This window comes from Aethalodelphis obliquidens, unplaced genomic scaffold (assembly GCF_003676395.1).
Source record: "Aethalodelphis obliquidens isolate GAN/ISIS:26980383/991018 unplaced genomic scaffold, ASM367639v1 scaffold30, whole genome shotgun sequence".
NCBI lineage: Eukaryota > Metazoa > Chordata > Mammalia > Artiodactyla > Delphinidae > Aethalodelphis > Aethalodelphis obliquidens.
Window position 1 is genome coordinate 4,229,843 of NW_020837974.1, and position 21,111 is coordinate 4,250,953.

General features: G+C 42.0%; 1 protein-coding gene across 6 annotated transcripts in view; it reads right to left on the reverse strand.

Annotated features, from left to right (window-relative positions):
* Positions 1 to 15,418, reverse strand: part of RBAK (RB associated KRAB zinc finger) — a 29,898-nt gene extending 14,480 nt beyond the window's left edge. For 2 of the 6 annotated variants that reach the window (XR_003436954.1, XM_027125722.1), the window contains exons 1-4: positions 14,939 to 15,407; positions 13,879 to 13,936; positions 3,242 to 3,368; positions 2,876 to 2,971 (exon numbers count right to left, since the gene is read on the reverse strand). Coding sequence is in view for 5 of the 6 variants with exons in the window: in XM_027125722.1 (XP_026981523.1) it covers positions 2,876 to 2,971; positions 3,242 to 3,368; positions 13,879 to 13,893 (238 nt within the window). In the remaining variant the exon portion in view is untranslated. Of the gene's footprint in view, positions 1 to 2,875; positions 2,972 to 3,241; positions 3,462 to 13,878; positions 13,937 to 14,938 lie in introns of all 6 variants that reach the window. The other 4 variants (XM_027125724.1, XM_027125725.1, XM_027125720.1 and 1 more) reach the window with 4 other exon arrangements.
* Positions 15,419 to 21,111: the final 5,693 nt, after the last annotated feature.

The following is a 21,111-nucleotide window of genomic DNA, read 5'->3' on the forward strand; positions in this document are numbered from 1 at the left end:
AAGAAACCTAAGTAGACCAATCTCTCCAGTAAGATCAGCTCTCTGGAGAGTCCTGTGGTCTCCTTTAACACTAAGTGACTTGTCTACAACACAGTGCACAGTGGCTACAAGCACCAGGACCCCAACTCCAATGCGTCATAGGCTGGGGGACCTGGGCAAGTTACTTAACTGTGATGCAGTTTTGCTCACCTGAAATGTGGACAAGAGCTCCTAACACATAGGGCTGGGCAAAGACTATTGATACATTAGTTAGCACATGTTAATGCTTAGAACAGTGACACAAAACAAATGCTCAGTAAGTTTTTCCGTGAATTTTCTTTCAATCTGCTGACTTAAATTTACCAAAACCAGTCATGTTCCTGACATAATACTATAGCTTAAGTCTGAATACAAACAAGAGTTCCCATACTCTCAGGTTTCATTTGGTGTAAAATCTTCAATATCAGATTTCTAAAGTAGCCCCTAAAATATCAACTTTTATTTCCATGTATTTTACATGTTTTTGGATCTTTTGAACTGTTTAGTTGCTCTCATCCACATTCAACACAACACTAACAGTTCTGGGCTCAGAAATCTACAACATCCCTGTGCCCAAATACCAGCAGAAAAAAAAAAAGTTATCCTTTACCAGTAAAATTTTCATTACCTAGATTCACAATATATATTCAAACTAGCATTGTACTCATCTTCCAAAAACACCTTCTGCTCCAGGAAGCCTGGGCACTGCCCTGCTCACGCCCAACCACAAGTCTGCACATGCTCTTGTTCACTCAACCTGACTTCCAGCCTGGTATGTACTCAAAACCTAGCTATGTTTCAGGAGAAGCCTTAAAGTATTTATAAAGTCTCTTTCCAACTTTTTGAAGCTCTCCTTCCCTTAAATTTTAAAATAGCCTTAACACAAAGTTATATATCATGTATTTGATTATGAACATTCCGTTTGAAAGCTAATTTTAAACTAGTTCATGCAGCTGTGCTCTCCTTTCCTAACTCAAACCTCTGCTTGTCAAAAGTATGACCACACTTGCTATTTTTTTAAATCTGTCCAACAGAAATTAAAGTAGTAGTTTCTAATCTGAATCAAATGGGGTGCTTTCAGGTTAGACTCTAACCCCCAGCAGTTTTTTCAGAATCCGCAGTTCAGAATAAATTCTCTCTCAAAAGAAGCTCATCAGTGAGCAAATGGAGTATCTTCTACATGTTACACAGAAAAGCAGAGTACTAAGACCCTTCCTTTTTGTAGGGTTATAATTCAGGTCGAGAAAGGAGCTTAAGCGACAAACACTTGCCATTACACATCAGAGTGCACAATCCTGTGCTAACAACCACTACGTGGAGGGGCCATGAAGAGAAAGGAAAGACTGGATGAAGAGCGAGAAATGAGGGAAACTTCTAGCAGGAGCTGAACTTTCAAGGTCAAATTTAAAGGATAAAGTTCTAGAGATTCTGTTGGACAACAATGTGAATACAGTTAACACCACTAAACTGTTCACTTAAAAATGGTTAAAATGGTAAATTTTATGGTTTTTTTTTTTTCTCCAAACTACAACTAAGGAAGGAAAGAAGGGAGAACAGAGGGAAAGAAGATGTATCATCTGGGAGAGCAGAGGGACAACTAAGCAGGGACAACTCTGCTTAGTTTGAATGGAAGACATTTAGAAATCTAGACTAAATGGCATTTGACAAGAGTTGGGGGAAACAGGACATTCATTTTGATATGTAACATTGCACCACACTGGGGGGGATTGAGGAGAACTTAAATTCTACTTAAGAAGAAACAGAATAGTTATAGGCTTATCTTCTGAGCCTAGTGATAAGATCAACTGTGTGTTTCAAATGAACAGATTTTGCAATTTCCAAATAGGATTCACTGTAATCCAGGTACGTATGAGAAAATACTGTTTACACCAATGTCAAAAGAAACTGAGAATATGCAGAAAAATTTTAAGGCATTTCATAAAAGACAAAAACAGGAACAAGGCAGAAAAGACAAGTACAACGTAATAAATTAAGGGACTTGGGGAAGATGCACAGAATTCGCGGTTTGGAAAGGTCAGTTTATCATCAGATGTGCTAAGGAAGAAGGAAGGGGACGATCCTTCCTGTGCTATTGTTCTGTCAGGTAAGAGTTAAAGAGGCTACAGGTTACAGATGTTGGGTATCAATTTGGATGAGCAACATAAATAAAAAAGTCTTCAAAGTTGAGGCTAGATGAACGCTTTTATGGGATACAAAGAAGACTAAAGAAGTGGAAGACAGGTCCTAGGGGCTCCTGAGGAGGCCAGAGAAGAATGGGAATTCACTGATGAGATAAACTCTTCCTGAACATCTGCTGCCGACACAGGGATGGGCAGACAGACGGGACAGGAAGGAGCATTTGGGAAAGAGGATGGCCCAACTCGTGCTGTGTCACAGAGGATGGGCTTCAGGGACAGTGACCAGTGCACCCACGGCGAGGAGGGGACCACGCTGGGTGTCTGAGGGCCTAGAGGGGGGCATGAAACTGGGGTGGAACACAAACCGGAGGCGTTTCACAGCAAGGAAGGAAAGAAAATGGAAGATAAAAAGAATGACCAGGAAAGTCTCCAGTTAACTTTTCTGTCAGACTTTTGAGAGCCTGAAAACAAAGGAATTCTGTGATAATAGGGAGGTTAGTCACGGACAGTATGAGAGGAAGAGGGAGTGAATGCACCCTCAGTCCTAGAAGACACGGAAATCCTGTAAAATGTAAGGCCGGTGCAAAATCAGAAAGGGAGCGTGCACATACATGGTGGAGGGCAAGTGCTATTGGTGCCAGGAGGTGAGATTTAGGGCATTTGTGGTCACTCCAGAGGACCGGAGCGACCATTTACAAATTCACACTCCACCACCTCACCTGGGTGAAACTGCCGTGGGAACTCGCCATCTGCTACCCAAGGCTCCTCTCCCTGCTCCAACTTGAGGATCACGTTCGGTTTGGTGCTGTCGTACCCTGTGGATGAGAAAGAGCCAACTTGGACCTGCTGCTCGGCTCTGGGTCTCTGAGTAGAAGGTGCTGCCTCAGAGGCCAAAAAATAAAGCGTCTATTTTGCACCTAATCAAAATCAGAACCTTTTGATCGATAAGCAAATAAACAAATACTTTATCTGGTGCCCAGAAAAAAATTAAACAGTCTCATCACTGATTTCTTCGAAGTCAAGCATAAAATCCTTAAACTGGAAGCCCCTGCAGAGAAGCAACTCAGAAAGCAGGCTCTCCTCACCCACGGAGACCAGATGGCTGTAGTTCTCCAGCATCACATCCCTGTAGGTTGTCTTCTCATCAGGGTCCAGCTGCTGCCACTCCTCCTGAGTGAAGTCCACGGCCACGTCCGTGAATGACACTGGCCCCTGCAATGACACCGTGATGGGAACTGGGTGACGTGGAGAAGACTTATGGGAACAAGAGCTCACCCAGCTCACCGGGAAAGTCAACTATGGACCCTGATTGTTACAGATCGTGGGAGGAAAACAAGCCATATTAGAAACACACTGCCTTGGGGTTCCTTAATGTGTCAAACAAACGAACCAGCCAAAAAACCTCTCAAACCAAAAAGAAAGAGCTCCAATTTTGCAACTGAAGTATCTGAGTTCTGGGGACATAAGTTAATGAACCACCACTCCGGCTCTCACTCAAAGAGCTTACAGCCTGGCGAGGAGACACTGGCTAAGTGAACACGGACATTTCTCTCCTTGTTGCTCTCTTCAGCAGCCTCTGCTGGCTGGGCCCCCTCCCCCTCCCTCCTCATGCTGGCGCGGCCCAGGACTTGGGCCATCCCGGTTCAACTCTTTCATCCTCTGGCCCCTCCATTCTTACAGCCAGCTACCTGGACCCATCTGCTTGGCTAAGTTTTCTAGTACTTCCTTCAAGCGGTATCTCAAACATCACATTGTGGCAGCAATGAAAATCCGTTGCTTGAAAGACTGCCCGAGGTATTATCAGAGTGGCACATACAAGGTGGAGCACGGTCTAACACGAGAGAAGTAAACTACTTTAATTTTATGCTGGCAGACGAGGCTCCGCAGGCTCAGCTGGGTGTTCTACAGGATTCAGGGGAGAGAAGAGGACGCAGTGTAAAAAGTACCCATGGCAAAACCTGCAGCAGCGCCAATATTTAAGAGGTTGGCACAGGGCAGAGACCAAGAGGGCACTTTCTCGAGGGCAGCTTTTGGACAGGAAGAGCTGCCTCTAATTCAAGAGAGTAAACGAACATACGCAAGTATCGGGTTGGCCAAAATGTTCGCTCAGGAAACCCACACAAACGTTTTGGCCAACCCAATACTTTCCTGCCTCAAAAACAAGACAAAAACCCAAAAAGCCCAATTCAAAGAAATATAAAAGTAGTGTTCTCATAAGAGCACTGGAACACAGAAGTTACCAACAGCAGGAAAGTTTCTGAGGAAGTCCTTGATTTATCGAGTAGAGCAGATGAGAAACCAGGACCACGGAACACACTCACACAGGGGCAGAGGCGGGACTGCAGCAAAAGTGACAGCAGGCTCACCACCAGAGCCCTGGAAAATCTCCAGGCCCATCAAGGGGGCCTAGGGTTCCTGCAGCAGTAGAGTGACTGGTTGACAGAGGAATGACTCACACAATCGACCAAGCAGCTTGACAGGCTTCCTGTTCTCACTGCACAGAGCAGCCAGATCCACTCAGACTGTGTCGACAGCCCCTGGCCGTGGGCTCGGGGGACAGAGATGGAGCCGGGACCCCTGCAATGAGGGTGATCACACATTCACTGTCCAAACGGAAAACTGCTGTCTGGGACGAAGGATAAACCCGACAGGACACCAGGAAAGGAGGTGCAACCCAAGACTATGTCAGGCACGTCTAGACAAAAAGCCAACTGTTTCCATGTTGGACATGGACGTTTCTCCTGACGCAACTCTTAGAAGACTACTCTCACCATAAAGCACCTGAGCAACTTAACCTTGTCTGCCGACTTGCCACCAGTTCAAAATGCAGTGGTGCCCACAGGTTCTGTGCATCAGAAGACACAGTTGACAAAGAATAAGGGAGACCAAGGAATGGGAGAAAACATTTGCAAATCACGTATCTGGTAAGGGGTTGGTATCTAGAATATATATAAGGAAACCATAAACAAAATGAAAAGACAACCCTCAGAATGGGAGAAAATATTTGCAAATGAAGCAGCTGACAAGGGATTAAAAGCAGCTCATGCAGCTCAATATCAAAAAAACAAACAACCCAATCAAAAAATGGGTGGAAGAACACATGAAAACATGCTCAACATCACTAGTTATTAGAGAAATGCAAGTCAAAACTACAATGATCACCTCACACCAGTCAGAATGGCCATCATCAAAAAATCTACAAACAGTAAATGCTGGAGGGCTTCCCTGGTGGCACAGTGGTTAAGAATCTGCCTGTCAATGTAGGGGACACGGGTTCGAGCCCTGGGCCGGGAAGATCCCACATGCTGCAGAGCAACTAAGCCCGTACGCCACAACTACTGAGCCTGCGCTCTAGAGCTCACAAGCCACAACTACAGAATCCCGTGCACCTAGAGCCCGTGCTCCGCAAGAGAAGCTACCGCAACCAAGAATAGCCCCCATTCACCGCAACTAGAGAAAGCCTGCGCACAGCAATGAAGACCCAATGCAGCCAAAAATAAATAAATAAAATAAATTAAAAAAAAACAAAAATAAATGCTGGAGAGGATGTGGAGAAAAAGGAACCCTCTTACACTGTTGGTGGGAATGTAAATTGATACAGCCACTATGGAGAACAGTATGGAGGTTCCTTAAAAACTAAAAATAGAACTACCATATGACCCAGTAATCCCACTCCTGGGCATATACCTGGAGAAAACCATAATTCAAAAAGATACATGCACCCCAATGTTCATTGCAGCACTATTTACAACAGCCAGAACATTGAAGTAACCTAAATGTTCATCAACAGAGGAATGGATAAAGAAGATGTGGTACATATATACAATGGAATATTACTCAGCCATAAAAAGGAACAAAATTGTGCCATTTGCAGAGATGTGGATGGACCTAGAGACTGCCAGACAGAGTGAAGTCAGAAAGAGAAAAACAAGTATCATATGATATCACTTATATGTGGAATCTAGAAAAATGATACAGATGAACTTATTTGCAAAGCAGAAATAGAGACACAGAGGTAAAGGATGTATGGATACCAAGGGGGTAGGGGGCGATAAGATGAATTGGGAGGTTAGGATTGACACATATACACTACTATGTATAAAATATATAACTAATGAGAACCTACTGTATATCACAGGGAACTCTACTCAATGCTCTGTGGTAACCTAAATGGGAAGGAAATCCAAAAAACGGGGTATGTGTATACGTATAGCTGATTCACTTTGCTATACAGCTAAAACTAACACAACACTGTAAATTTATACTCCAATAAAAATTAATTAAAAAAAATTTAGAATATACAGAGAACTCCTAAAACTCAACAACAAAAACAACAGTTTTAAAACAAAGTGAAATAAATAAAATAAAATTTTGAAAAATGGGCAAAGCACTTGAATAGACATTTCTCCAAATAAGTTTTACAAATGACCAATAAGTATATGAAAAAGATGTTGAACATCACTAATAGGGAAATGAAAATCAAAACTATGAGATACCACCTCATACCCATTAGAACGGCTACTATAAAAAAAATGAGAAAATTACAAGTATTGGAGAAATTGGAACCCTTGTGCACTGTTAGTGAAAATGTAAAATGGTGCAGCTGCTGTGCAAAACAGCATGGTGGTTCCTCAAAAAATGAAAAACAGAATTAACATATGATCCAGCAATTCCACTTCTGGGTCTACACCCCCCAAATATGAAAGCGAAGACTTAAAGAGGTATCTGTATACCTAGGTTCACAGCAGCATTATTCACAATAGCTAAAATGTGGGAATAACCCAAGTGTCCATCGATGGACAAATGGTTAACAAAATGTAATATATATACACAGTGGAGTATGATTCAGCCTTAAAAAGGCAGGAAATTCTGACATCTGCTACCACATGAATGAATTTTAAGGACATTAAGCGGAGTGAAATGAGCTTAATGGAAGGACAAATACTGTAGGATTCCGCTTAGATGAGGTATTTAGTCAAAATACTAGAGACAGAGAGTAAAATGGTGGTTGCCATGGGCTGGGGAGGGAGAAATGGGAAGTTACTGTTTACTGGGGGCAGAGTGTCAGTTCTGGAAGATGAGAAACACTCTCGAGGTGGATGGTGGTGATGACTGCACAACATTATGAATGGCCTTAATACCACTCTACTGTACACTAAAAAATGGTTAGGATGGGTGGGAGGGAGACGCAAGAGGGAGGAGATATGGGGATATATGTATCCGTATAGCTGATTCATTTTGTTATAAAGCAGAAACTAACACACCCTTGTAAAGCAATTATACTACAATAAAGATGTTAAAGGAAAAAAAAGGTTAGGATACTAAATTTATGTTATGTGTATTTTACCACAATAAAAAAAAATGGAAGGAAAAAAAAAATGCAATGATGCCTCTCTAATTACACACCCCTACCCACTCCCTTACAGAGCTTCTGCAGCCATTCCCTCCACAAAGGAAAGAAGAATGAAATGGGGTCATGGGTTGAGTATGTTCACATTAGTTATTAGTAAATCTCTCAAAAAGTGAAATTTAAAAATTAAGAATCATCAGCTAATTGAGAAAACAACATAAATAAAGGATAAGCATCAGGATGAACAACTCAACAATGACTGAACCAAATTCACAAAGGAAACAACTTGCATTTGTGTCTACTGATTTATATTTTTTAATAAATTAAGCAGGATATTGCTTTCAGAAAATGAGAACATTCTGCTAAGAAAAAGCCACTGGAGAATACTTAGAAATTAAAGACTGGATTGTTGAATTTTTAAAAAATCCTCAAGTAAGAAGCTTGGATAATAAATGAGACATAGAATAGATAACTTAGGAAATCTCTCTGAAAACAAGAAATTGAAATGATGAAATTTTGAGATATTGAAGCCAGATCCAACAGATTCAACATTTTCAGAAAGAGATGATAGACGATGAACAAAAAATCATCAAAGGCAGAATGGAAAATGATTCCTGAGGTGAAGATCATAAAAATAAACAAACAAAACAAAACAAAACAAAACATCATCAAAAGGGACCATATAATCTGCAAAGAAAAATACTGGGGAAACAGATCAAGAAATTTCCTGATAAAACATCCAAAATTTAAAAATTAGAGGGAACTCCCTCTAATTGGTTGGGACTTCCCTCTGGTTGGGACTTGGCGCTTTTGCTACGGGGGCCTGGGTTCAATCCCTGGTTGGGGAGCTGGCATCTCGCAAGCTGCACAGCCAAAAAAAAAAGAAAAAGAAAAAGAAAAGGGGGAGGGGGGAATCCTAAAAAGTTACAGAGTGAGTGAAAAAAATACACTAGTTACCCTGGAAACTGACATTCTAATTCTCAACCAAGAGGAAACAATGGAGAACGCCCACAACTTTTAAGGAAAAAGGATTTTGAACCTAGAACTGTACACCAAGCCAAACTATCATTTAAGTCTAAAGACACTATAAAGGTATTTTCAGAAAAGCAAGACAATTTTTGTTGAAGAAAACAGTTTCCTTAAAACAGTCAGTGACAAACTCCTCCGAAACCCGAGAGTTCCAACAAAGACGAACATGGGGATGTAGAAACCTCACTGCATGACCAGCAAAATGGGTTCTCAGTTGTTGGAAGGAGCACTTGTTGGGACTGTAAACATTTAACTTGTATTTTGGAAGGGAACTGCTCAGTAAACATGTTCTATTATCCTACTGTTTATAAAGGGATTTCACCCACTGGTACAGCCACATCTGTGCAGGTCTCACAGCTGAGATTCCCCAAGAGAGCCTAAGATTATCCCAAGGTAAGCCAAATGAGCTTTAACATCACCTATAGGAAGTAATAACCTTCTGGGTTAAGGCAGTCCAGAAGGCAAGAAGTGGCAGGGGTTAGAAGACTGACCAATCAAGCAAATAAATTAAATTACATATCAATATTGCTTCTATCGACACAAGTATCCAAAATGAAATATTAGCAAACAAAATCCAATACCACGTTGAAAAGAAAATACGTAATTACCTAAACAGGACTTACTCCAAGCATATAGACTGGTTTAATATTTGGAAATCCATTAATACAATATGCCATTATAATATAACTAAGAAGAAAAATCTTACATTTCCTAAGATGACGAAAAGACCTCTGACAATATTCAAACGCATACCTAATTAAAAATTTAAAAAACCCTCAAGAAAATAGGAATTGATGGATACTTCACCAACATGAATATACCTATGTATACACATACTCATACCCTAATGTGCACAGTACGTGTGATACATATACACACGGGTACATACATACACTTTTTTGAGTCCAGACACAAACACATATCTATGCTTCAGTCCTCTTAGTTCTAAAGTCAGGACTTACTTAATGGGTAAACAATAGACACATTCTCAGAAAGATTAGAAACAAGGCAAAATGCTCATTATCTCCAATCAGAGAAAACAATTAAATGCCTAATAAGCAATAAGAAAAAGTGGAACTATTTCTATTCACAGATGATATACTATACCTAGAAAACTCAAAGAATCAACAATGGAACCAAATCAATAAAAAGAATGCTGTTAGGTCACAATATATAGTTAACACACATAAAGACAACAGCCCTCACTATGTAAAAAAGAGTAAAAAGATGTAATTCAAGTGTACACACAGTTTACAATAGCAACAGAAAAAAACTCTTAATAAGAAATATACAAAATCTATACTAGAAAATTTTTAAAACCCTCCTGAAAGACAGAGAAGTAGACCTGAACAAATGGAATGATTCTCCTTGTTCTTGAACACACTGTGAAGCACAATAAAAGGAGGCATGCCTTCACCAAGATGTATCAAAATCAAATGGCTAAAAACTAGTGATAAAAAATAAAGAAATAAAGACACGTTATACACAGAGGAATAAAGATGAGGATGACATCAAATTTCTCTTGGAATCAATGTAAGCAAGAAGCCAGTGGAGGAACACATTTAAAGTACTGGAGAATATAAAAAACAGCAATAATCTCTTTAAAAGTGAAGGCAAAATAAAGATATTTTCAGACATACAAGAGCCATAAGAATTCATTATCAACTAGAAGAAATGTTAAAGAAAGTCCTTCAGGCAGAAGGAAAATGACAGCAGATAAAAATGTGGATCTACACAACAGAATGAAGCACCAGAAACGGTAACTATGTATTTTCTTTCATTATTTAAATCTCTTTAAAAGATTAATTAAAAATGACAATGTATCAGGAATTCCCTGGTGGTCCAGTGGTTAGAACTCAGAACTTTAACTGCAGGGGCCCATGTTCAATCCCTGGTCGGGGAACTGAGATCCCACTAGTCACTCGGTTTGACAAAAAAAAAAAAAACAAACAACAACAAAAAACCCAATGTATTGTGGGATTGGTATTACCTCTAAAAATAAAATGCAACAACAGTATAAAGACCAAGAAGGGAAAAATGGAACTGTAGCTAAGTGATCAGGCATATTACTTGAAGATAAACTATAATAAATTAAAGCTACATACTATAAACACTAAAGCACCCACTAAAATAACAAGTGTTATGGCTAATAACCCAACAAAGGATATAAAATGGAATCACAAAAAAGTCAATCAAACAGAAGGAAGACAAAGAAGATGGGACAAATAGAAAATAAAGACAACAGACTATAACCTAACTGGTTGTATCAATATTCACTTTACAAGTAAATAGTCTAAACACCCCAATTAATAGACAGAAATTATCAAATTGGATAAAAAAAAGAAGACCTAACTATATGCTGTCTACAGCGCTGTACTTCACATATAAAGATGCAAATAGGTTAAAAGTAAAAGGACAGAATAAAACATTGCACACCAACACTACTCAAAAGAAAGCTGGAATGGCTTTATAAGTATCAGAGATTCCATTTCACAGCACAGACCATTGCCAGGATAAAGGAGGCCAATTCACAACAACAAAGTGGTTAATTAATCAGAAGGACCTAATAATCTTAAATGGTTAGGTATCTTCTCACAAAATTCATGAAGCAAAAACTGACAGAATTGCAAGGAGAAACAGACAAAACACAATCGCCGGAGATTTCAATTCCCCCTCTCTCACGACTCATGGGACAAGTCGGCAGAAGGTTAGCAAGGATATGGTGCACCTGCCAAACATTCCCAACTTGATGTTACTGACATTTAGAGAACACTCCACCCACCGAGAGCAGAACAGGCACCCTTCTCAAGTGCACGTGGAGCTTCTCCGAGAGAGACCTATTCTGGGTCATAAATCTTAAAAGAGTCATTATTTATGTAGTGTTCCTGCCGAAAAATCACCATCTAAATCTATGAAAAAACATCGGGGAAACATAAATTCAAAGAATTCTACAAAATAATTGGCCTGTATTCTTCAATTACTATAATGGCATTAAGAAACTATTCCATATTAAACAGACTTAAAAAGCATGAAAACTAAATGCAATTCATAATTCCGGACTGCGTCCTCCATCAAAAATTAAAAATTGCTATAAAGGAAATTACTGGGAAAACTGACAAAACTGGAAGTTGGATGACTGGATGAACTGTAGATTAAAGTATTATATCAAGGGGACTTTCCTGGTGGTCCAGTGGTAAAGAATCCACCTTACAATGCAGAGGACGTGGGTTCGATCCCTGGTCAGGGAACTAAGACCCCACATGCCACAGGGCAACTAAACCCACGCACCACAAGTACTCAGCTCGGGCGCCTCAACTAGAGCCCTCGTGCCGCAAAGTGCAGAGCCCACAAGCTCTGGAAAAGGAGCGCTACAGCTAGAGAGCCGACACGCCCTGAAGCCAGTGCGCCACAACTAGAGAAGAGAAAAACCCCATGCCACAACTAGAGAGAAGCCCACGCGCCACAACAAAGAGCCCACTCACCACAACTAAGACCTGATGCAGCCAAAAATAAGTAATAAATAAATAAATAAAAATAAAGTATTATATCAGGAATTTGCCTGGTGGTCCAGTGTGTAAGACTTCCAATGCAGAGGGCCTGGGGTCGATCCCTGGTTGGGGAACTAGATCCTGCATGCATGCCGCAACTAAGAAGCCTGCATGCTGCAACTCAGAGTCTGCATGCTGCAACTAAGACATGGCACAGCCAAAATGAATAAATTTTAAAAATTCTTTGAAAAAATAAATAAAGTATTATATCATTGTGAAATTTCCTGAATTCAGTTACCTCTGGCAAGCATACATAAGAAAATATTCTTGATCTTAGGAGATACAACTGAGACATTACAGGGTAAAGGGGCATGACACACTCTCAAACGTTCAGAAAAAAATATGTTAAAGTTAAAACAATTGCAATGCAGTCAACACAATTCAAGGCTAATCAAATGCAACATACGGGCTCTATTTGTATCCTCATTGAAAAGAAAAAACTGAAAAACATGTAGAAAATTGTGAAACTTTGAACACTAAGAAAAAATGATATTGTGGGTTATCCCCACCCACTTTTTAAAAGACTCATTATTGTTTAAAGATACATACAGAAATACAAGTGAATTTTTTCTAAAGGGTTTTTAAATGAATATTTATTTTTAATTAATTTTATTTATTTATTTTTGGCTGTGTTGGGTCTTCGTTGCTGCATACAGGCTTTCTCTAGTTGCGGTGCGTGCGCTTCTCATTGCGGTGGCTTCTCCTGTTGTGGAGCATGGGCTCTAGGCACGCAGGCTTCAGTAGTTGTGGCACAAAGGCTCAGTAGTTGTGGCTCAGGGGCTCTAGAGCGCAGGCTCAGTAGCTGTGGCGCACGGGCTTAGTTGTTCTGCGGCATGTGGAATCTTCCCGGACTAGGGCTCAAACCCGTGTCCCCTGCACTGGCAGGCAGATTCTTAACCACTGTGCCACCAGGGAAGTCCCAAATGAATTTTTTTTAAAGCCAAGAAAAGGGAGACTCCATGAGTTTGGCAGTAACAGATGTCAAAGGCAGATGGATGGTCAGGAGAGGTAAGGACCTGAAAATGTCCACTGGATTTGACTATAATTAGGTCACTGCTAATCTTTACCAACAGATTCAGGAGAGTGGTAAGGACAAAACCAAGACACCAAGAATTAAAATGGGAATGGGAAGTGAAAACACCTTATTGGAGAATATCTGTCTGTACTGTGTGCTGTACAACCCCCCAAAAACACACTAACAGAAATATCTGAAGGATGAGAAGGCCATTCCATGACTTAGGTTTTAGCCTTGGACTAAATAGTAAAAATGTAAACAGGTCTACTTGGATCACAATATTTTGGAGCCTGGAAAAATCACATGCACCAAGTTCCCATTGGGCAGCAGGCCCACTGCTAAGATAAACAATAAGTCTAAGTCATATACTGAAATGATTTGATGCCTGTTATTAGGAGAGCTATCCACAATTACTTCAACTTCAACAAACAAATTTTTCCAGGTCTTAGGAAATCTTTGAAATCCACAAGTAACAAAAATGCTTTCTTCTTATAGTCAACACAAATCACACGATGGATGGTATCTTCCTTTTTCTATAACTGTCAAGAACATGAGTCATATTTGCAGCTCAATTCCAGTAGCCTTAAAGCATCATACTACCTATATGTGTGAACCTGACAACAACTACGTGCCGCCCTGACTCTGTAACAACTGTATTTTATGTGATAATGTCTTTTACCTATTTCTACCTTCACGTTTTAAAATGTGGATCCTTATACACCTCCTAAAATGCATTACAAAACAAAGTGGGGGAATACATACACCGACAGGAAAACTCACCTGGGATTCATTCATTTTCTGCTGCTCTTGGAAAAATCGTAGACTGTAAACGGTGGACCTAGAGGAAGGGAAGCAAGTAACTGAAGTGCTGAGTAACCTGACCTGCCCAGGCAGGAACCTCCTGCATCAGGACCATCAAAGAAAGTCCAATAAAATGACACCCTATGAACATTCAAGAGGCTAAAAGGGTCCTACAAGAGAAACACACACCTGTACCTTTCCAACACCAACATGATCAAGTTACTCTCATTGGTGAATATGAACGACTGTTTCAAAGAGTTAAATTAAAAATGCAAATAAAAAAAATTTCCCTGTGACACTACTTAAGTATTTTCTTATTGTCTCTTTGAATTGATTAAAATCAAAGATTCCACAGAAAGGGAGAATGTAAGCTCTCAAAAGTGGGATAAACATGCATCAAGGCACCGCACTGTTTGTAAATCATCTGACTCAATTTGGTTACCGCTGCACTTCTGAGTGTTTTATTATGAAACTGACTTTAAGTGGACAGAACACCTGCCCTAGGAGTTTGGAGTCCTGTTAGCGACCCCACATGCACACCCGGTGAGGATCTGGGACAAGTCACCTCCCTTCTCAGGCCCAATCTCTTCCTTCCTCAAGCGAGGCAGCAGGACAGAAGCCTTGCAGACTCATCCTGCACTAACTACACTGTGCGACTCCACAGGGCACAACCCAGGGGGGCAGCGGACGCTTAGATTAGACAACCAAGGTGCTGATGGGCCTTGAGAGACACGTGCGAGATGCCGAGACGGCGACAGGAGGACAAGGAGGATCGGGGTTGGACGGAGGGGTGGACGCGCCACGTCCCGGCCGAGCCTGCGGCCCCTGCTCCCCCAGAACACCGGGTGCTCACAAGTCCCAGGGGAGCCCCATCCGGAACTCCCGGCCCTGCTCTCCAGTCCGGCCTATCCACCTCGGGGAAGCGGTCAAACCCTCCCGGTCGTTCTCCCGCGGGGCCCGGGGCGGGCTACCCCAAGTCCCGCTCTCCAACGGCCGCAGGGTCCACAACCGCCTACAGGCCCGCAGACGCAACACCTACCCCGTCGAGACTAGCTGACCGGCCCCGGGCTCCCGAGGCTCCGGTCCGGGGGCTGCTCCTCCGGCGCGCTCCTCTCACGGATCGCTCCGCCTCCCGAGACCACTGGGCCAGAGAAGCCGGCTCTGGGCCTACGGCACAAGCTCCCTTCAGGCCCACGTCCCTCCCGGGACCTCGCTGTGCCTCGCGCTGCAGACTGCCTGGCACTGCGCCGCCGCCGCCGCCCGGCCGGCCCCTCCGGCCCAGCCCGCGGGCTCCGGAGCTCGCGCTCGGGGGTCCTCGTTCCAGCCTCTGCCCAGCCCACGCGAACCCTCGCCCACACAGCCCGCGCCCTCTGGGTGCCGGCCGGGCCAGACGGCGTCCACCCCTTCAGGCCCCGGAATCCTCGCTCGCCGGAGGCCACAGCCTGGGAACGAAAGCAAGCGGTGACCTGGGCACGGATAGGAAACAAGAGCGGCGCGGCGCAGCGCCGGTGCGCGTGCGCGAACACGCACACAGGGTGAGGCGCACTAGCGCAGGAAGACGCCGGAAGTCCGCCTGCCAAGGCCCGCCCCGGAGAGCGAGACAAATACCAGAACTCTATTTCCCAGAAGTCTCCGCGCCGTCAAGTTAGGGAACGTCTTAAATATCTCCATCTCATCTGGCGGTGAAGAGGTGCTGTGGTGAGAAGTTGGGCCGCCTGGACCAGGGACTCAAATTTCCCCTTACCTTAAGGGAACGTCTGTTATGTCACCGCTTCTCGAGGACTCTTACCTGTGTCCTGGTGCGCTAATCTTTTCCTTACCTTGAATGCTTAAGTCTTAGAATAAGTGTCCACAGACAACTGATAAATAAGGGAAAGGAGTTTATCATGTTAGCTTACTATCATAGTGAGCTATTTAATCAAAATATTAGTGAATAGAACTTAGCGTTAACATAATAGAGTATTAACCTAGGATACCTTCCTCCCCCTCATAGGGAAAAAGAAACATAGGCTTTCCAAACCACTTTTAATTCGTGAAAACTGTAGAAAAAATCATAAAATACAGAATTGAAAGAAGAAAATTACCCATACCTTTACTTCCTGAAGAGGATTATGTGTGTGGAAAAAAAATTGTGTGTTTCAATGGCCAACTAAGCATTATTTGGAGGACATCGCTCTGCGTTGATTTCAGCCCTCTCTTTGTCTTTGAGCTGTTTTACACGTCTTCGAAGGTTGTAGGTAACATGAAATTCTGTCCACTTGGTAGGAAGTTCAGTTGACTCGCCAAACCCCTACCCAGGAAGAATCCAATTTTACCTTCATTTCTTTATTTACATATTCATTTCAGTAGTCCTGATCTGTAATGTGTCTGTTTCTCAGATTCTCTTTTGAACCGGTTATAACAGCTGCAGGTTCCCTCTTGAATGAAATAAAATACTTAGCCTGTGCTCATTTTTATATCTGTATGAGAGTCATGATCTCACCCTTATTTTCTTTTTAAGATTTATTATTTATTTATTTATTTTATTTACCTTTGGCTGCGTCAGGTCTTAGTTGCAGCAGGCGGGCTCTATGTTGTGGAGCTTGGGCTTCTCTCTACTTGTGGTGCGTGGGCTTCTCTCTAGTTGTGGCGGGCTGGTTTTCTCTCTTTAGTTGTGGTGCACGGGCTCCAGGGCACGTGAGCTCTAGCTTGCGGCACTCGGGCTCTAGTTGAAGTGTGAAAGCTCAGTAGTTGTGGCACGCGGGCTTAGTTACCCTGCGGCACGTGGGATCTTAGTTCCCTGACCAGGGACTGAACCCAGGTCTCCTGCATTGTAAGGGGATTCTTTACCACTGGACCACCAGGGAAGTCCCTATCCTTATGTTTTAACAGTTTGGGAGGTCTTCACAGAGATCCTGGATGGATTCACCTAACAGCACCAGGTAAACTTTGTGTCAAGAGTAGTGCACATCATTCCTCAAGAATTTTAAAGTAAAACTATAAAAGGATCCAGAAATTCCACTTCTGTGTATTTTTTGGAAGAAAAAAACACACTAGTTCAAAAAGATACATGCACCCTTATGTTCATTGAGCATTATTTATAATAGCCAGTGTATAGAAGCAACCTATGTGTCCATCCATAGATGAATGGATAAAGAAGATGCGTTTTATATATATATATATATATATATATATATATATATATATATATATATACACACACACACCACAATGGACTATTAGCCACAAAAAAAAAAAAAAGAGTGAGGGGCTTCGCTGGGGTTTCACTGGTTAAGAATCCACCTGCCAGTACAGGGGACATGGGTTCAAGCCCTGGTCCGGGAAGATCCCACATGCCACGGAGCAACTAAGCCCGTGTGCCACAACTATTGAGCCTGCGCTCTAGAGCCTGTGAGCCACAACTACTGAGCCTGCGTACCACAACTACTGAAGCTCGCTCACCTAGAGCCCATGCTCTGCAACAAGAGAAGCCACTGCAATGAGAAGCCCACGCAGCGCAGTGAAGTGAAGCCCCCGCTCGCCGCACCTAGAGAAAAGGCCACATACAGCAACAAAGACCCAACGCAACCAAAAATAAAATAAATAAATTTTAAAAATTAAAAAAAATAATGAAATCTTGCCATTTGTGGCAACATGGATGGAGCTAGAGGGTATTATGCTAAGTGCAATAAGTCAGACAGAGAAAGACAAATACCGTATGATCTCATATGTGTGTGGAATCTAAAAAACAAGGCAAAAGAACTAATGTAACTAAACAGAAACAGACTCATAGATACAGAGAACAAACAGGTGGTTGCCAGAGGGGCGTAGGTGGATGAGTGAAATAGATGAGGGAGATTAAGAGAAACAGATGACCAGTTACAAAATAAATGAGTCATGGGAATGAAATATACAGCATGGGCAATACAGTGAATAACATTATAATAACTTTGTATGGTGACCGATGGTAACTAGACCATGGTGATGGATGGTAACTAGACCATAACTAGACTTATCATGGTGATCATTTTCTAATGTATAGAAATATTGATATTATGCACCTGGAACTAACAAAGTGTTGTAAGTCAGTTACACTTGAATTAAAATTTTTTAATTGAAAAGAAAAGAATAGTGTGTCTCGTTAACTATAGACACTTAGTCATACAGCAGTTCTCTAGAACATATTCATCTTGTGTAACTGTAACTTTATACCCATTGAACAATTCCCATCCTCTCCTCCCCTACCCCTGACAATTTATGTTTAACTTTTTTAGATACCTCATATAAGTGGAAACACACAATTTTGTCCTTCTGTGACTGACTTATTTCACTTACCATAATGTCTTCCAGTTATATTCCTGTTGTCACAACTGGTAGGATTTCCTTCTAATAAGTGAATAATATCCTGTTATATGTATATACCACATTTTCCTTATCCATTTGTCTGTTGATAAAATTTGCGTTGTTTTCCTATCTTGGCTCTTGTGAATAATGCTGTAATGAATATAGAGGTGCATATATCTCTTCCAGATATTGATTTCATTTACTTTGGATATACAGGCTATATTATATTATAGTTATTGTGCTTCCCGGATCTTGTGTTTTTTACAAACTGAAGGTTTGCGGCAACTCTTTGTTGAGCAAGTCTATTGGCACTGTATTTCCAACAGCAGTTCCTCACTTCTTGTCTTTGTGTCATATGTTAGTAATTCTCACACTATTTCAAACCTACCATCAGCAAAAAGATTACTACTCACCGAAGGCTCAGATGATGGTTAGCGATTTTTACCAATAAAGTATTTTTATTTATTTATTTATTTGGCTGTGCTGCACAGCATGTGGCATCTCAGTTCCCTGACCAGGGATCAAAGGTGCACCCTCTGTATTGGAAGGCGAATTCTTTTTATTATTATTATTTCTTTTGTGGCACGCGGGCCGCTCACTGTTGTGGCCTCTCCCGCCGCCGAGCACAGGCTCGGGACGCGCACGCTCAGCGGCCATGGATCACGGGCCCAGCCGCTCCCCGGCATGTGGGATCCTCCCGGACCGGGGCAGGAACCCGAGTCCCCTGCATCGGCAGGCGGACTCTCAACTACTGCGCCACCAGGAAAGCCCTGGAAGGCTAATTCTTAACCACTGGACCACCAGGGAGGTCCCTAAAGTATTTTTTTTTAACATCTTTATTGGAGTATACTTGCTTTACAATGTTGTGTTAGTTTCTGCTGTATAACAAAGTGAATCAGCTATATGTATACATATATCCACATATCCCCTCCATCTTGAGTCTCCCTCCCACCCTCCCTAGCCCACCCCTCTAGGTGGACACAAAGCACCAAGCTGATCTCCCTGTGCTATGCGGCTGCTTCCCACTAGCTATCTGTTTTACATTTGGTAGTGTATATATGTCCATGCCACTCTCTCACTTTGTCCCAGCTTACCCTTCCCCGCGCCCCCCCCACCCCCGCCCCGTGTCCTCAAGTGCATTCTCTGCGTCTTTATTCCTGTCCTGCCACTAGGTTCATCAGAACCACTTTTTTATTTTTTCTTTAGGTACCATAAATATGTGTTAGCATACGGTATTTGTTTTTTTCTTTCTGAGTTACTTCACTCTGTTTCACAGACTCTAGGTCCATCCACCTCACTACAAATAGTTCAATTTCATTCTTTTTATGGCTGAGTTATATTCCGTTGTATATATGTGCCACATCTTCTTTATCCATTCATCAGTCAGTGGAAACTTAAGTTGCTTCCATGTCCTGCCTATTATAAATAGTGCTGCAGTGAATATTGTGGTACGTGTCTCTTTTTGAATTATGGTTTTCTCAGCGTATATGCCCAGGAGTGGGATTGCTGGATCATATGGTAGTTCTATTTTTAGTTGTTTTTAAAAAATAAATTTATTTATATTTATTTATTTATTATTTTTGGCTGTGTTGAGTCTTCGTTGCTGTGGGCGGGCTTTCTCTAGTTGCAGAGAGCTGGCGCTACTCTGTTGCAGTGCGCGGGTTTCTCATTGTGGTGGCTTCTCTTGTTGCAGAGCGTGGGTTCTAGACATGTGGGCTTCAGTAGTTGTGGCACGTGGGCTCAGTAGTTGTGGTGTACGGGCTCAGTGGTTGTGGCGCACGGGCTTAGTTGCGCCACGGCATGTGGGATCTTCCCGGACCAGGCTCGAACCCGTGTCCCCTGCATTAGCAGGTGTATTCTTAACCACTGCGCCACCAGGCAAGGCCTATTTTTAGTTTCTTGAGGAGCCTCCACACTGTTCTCCATAGAGGCTGTATCAATGTACACTCCCAGCAACAGTGCAGGAGGGTTCCCTTTTCTCCACACCCTCTCCAGCATTTATTGTTTGTAGATTTTTTGATGATGGCCATGCTGAGCGGTGTGAGGTGATACCTCACTGTAGTTTTGATTTGCCTTTCTCTAATGATTAGTGTCGTTGAGCATCCTTTCATGTGTTTGTTGGCAATCTTATATCTTCTTTGGAGAAATGTCTATTTCGGTCTTGTGCCCATTTTTGGATTGAGTTGTTTGCTTTTTTTGATATTGAGCTGCATGAGCCACTTGTATATTTTGGAGATTAATCCTTTGTCAGTCGCTTCATTTACAAATATTTTCTCCTGTTCTGAGGGTTGGGTTTTTTGTCTTGTTTATGGTTTCCTTTGCTGTGAAAAAGCTTTTAAGTTTCATTAAGTCCCATTTGTTTATTTTTGTTTTTATTTCTATTTCTCTAAGAGGTGGGTCAAAAAGGATCTTGCTGTGATTTATGTCATAGAGTGTTCTGCCTATGTTTTCCTCTAAGAGTTTGATAGTGTCTGGCCTTACATTTAGGTCTTTAATCCATTTTGAGTTTATTTTTGTGTTATGGTGTTAGGTAGTGTTCTTATTTCATTCTTTCACAGGTAGCTGTCCAGTTTTCCCAGCCCCACTTATTGAAGAGGCTGTCTTTTCTCCATTGTATATTCTTGCCTCCTTTATCGAATATAAGGTGACCATATGTGCGTGGGTTTATTTCTGGGCTTTCTATCCTGTTATGCTGATCTATATTTCTCTTCCCTAAAGTATATTTCAATAAAGGTATGCATATTGTTTTTTAGACACAAGGCTATCGCACACTTAACAGACTACAGTATAGTGTAAACATAAGTTTTTCATGCACGGGTACAACAAAGAATTCGTGTGACTCGCTTTATGGCGGTATTCGCTTCATTGCAGTGTTCTGGAACCGAAGCT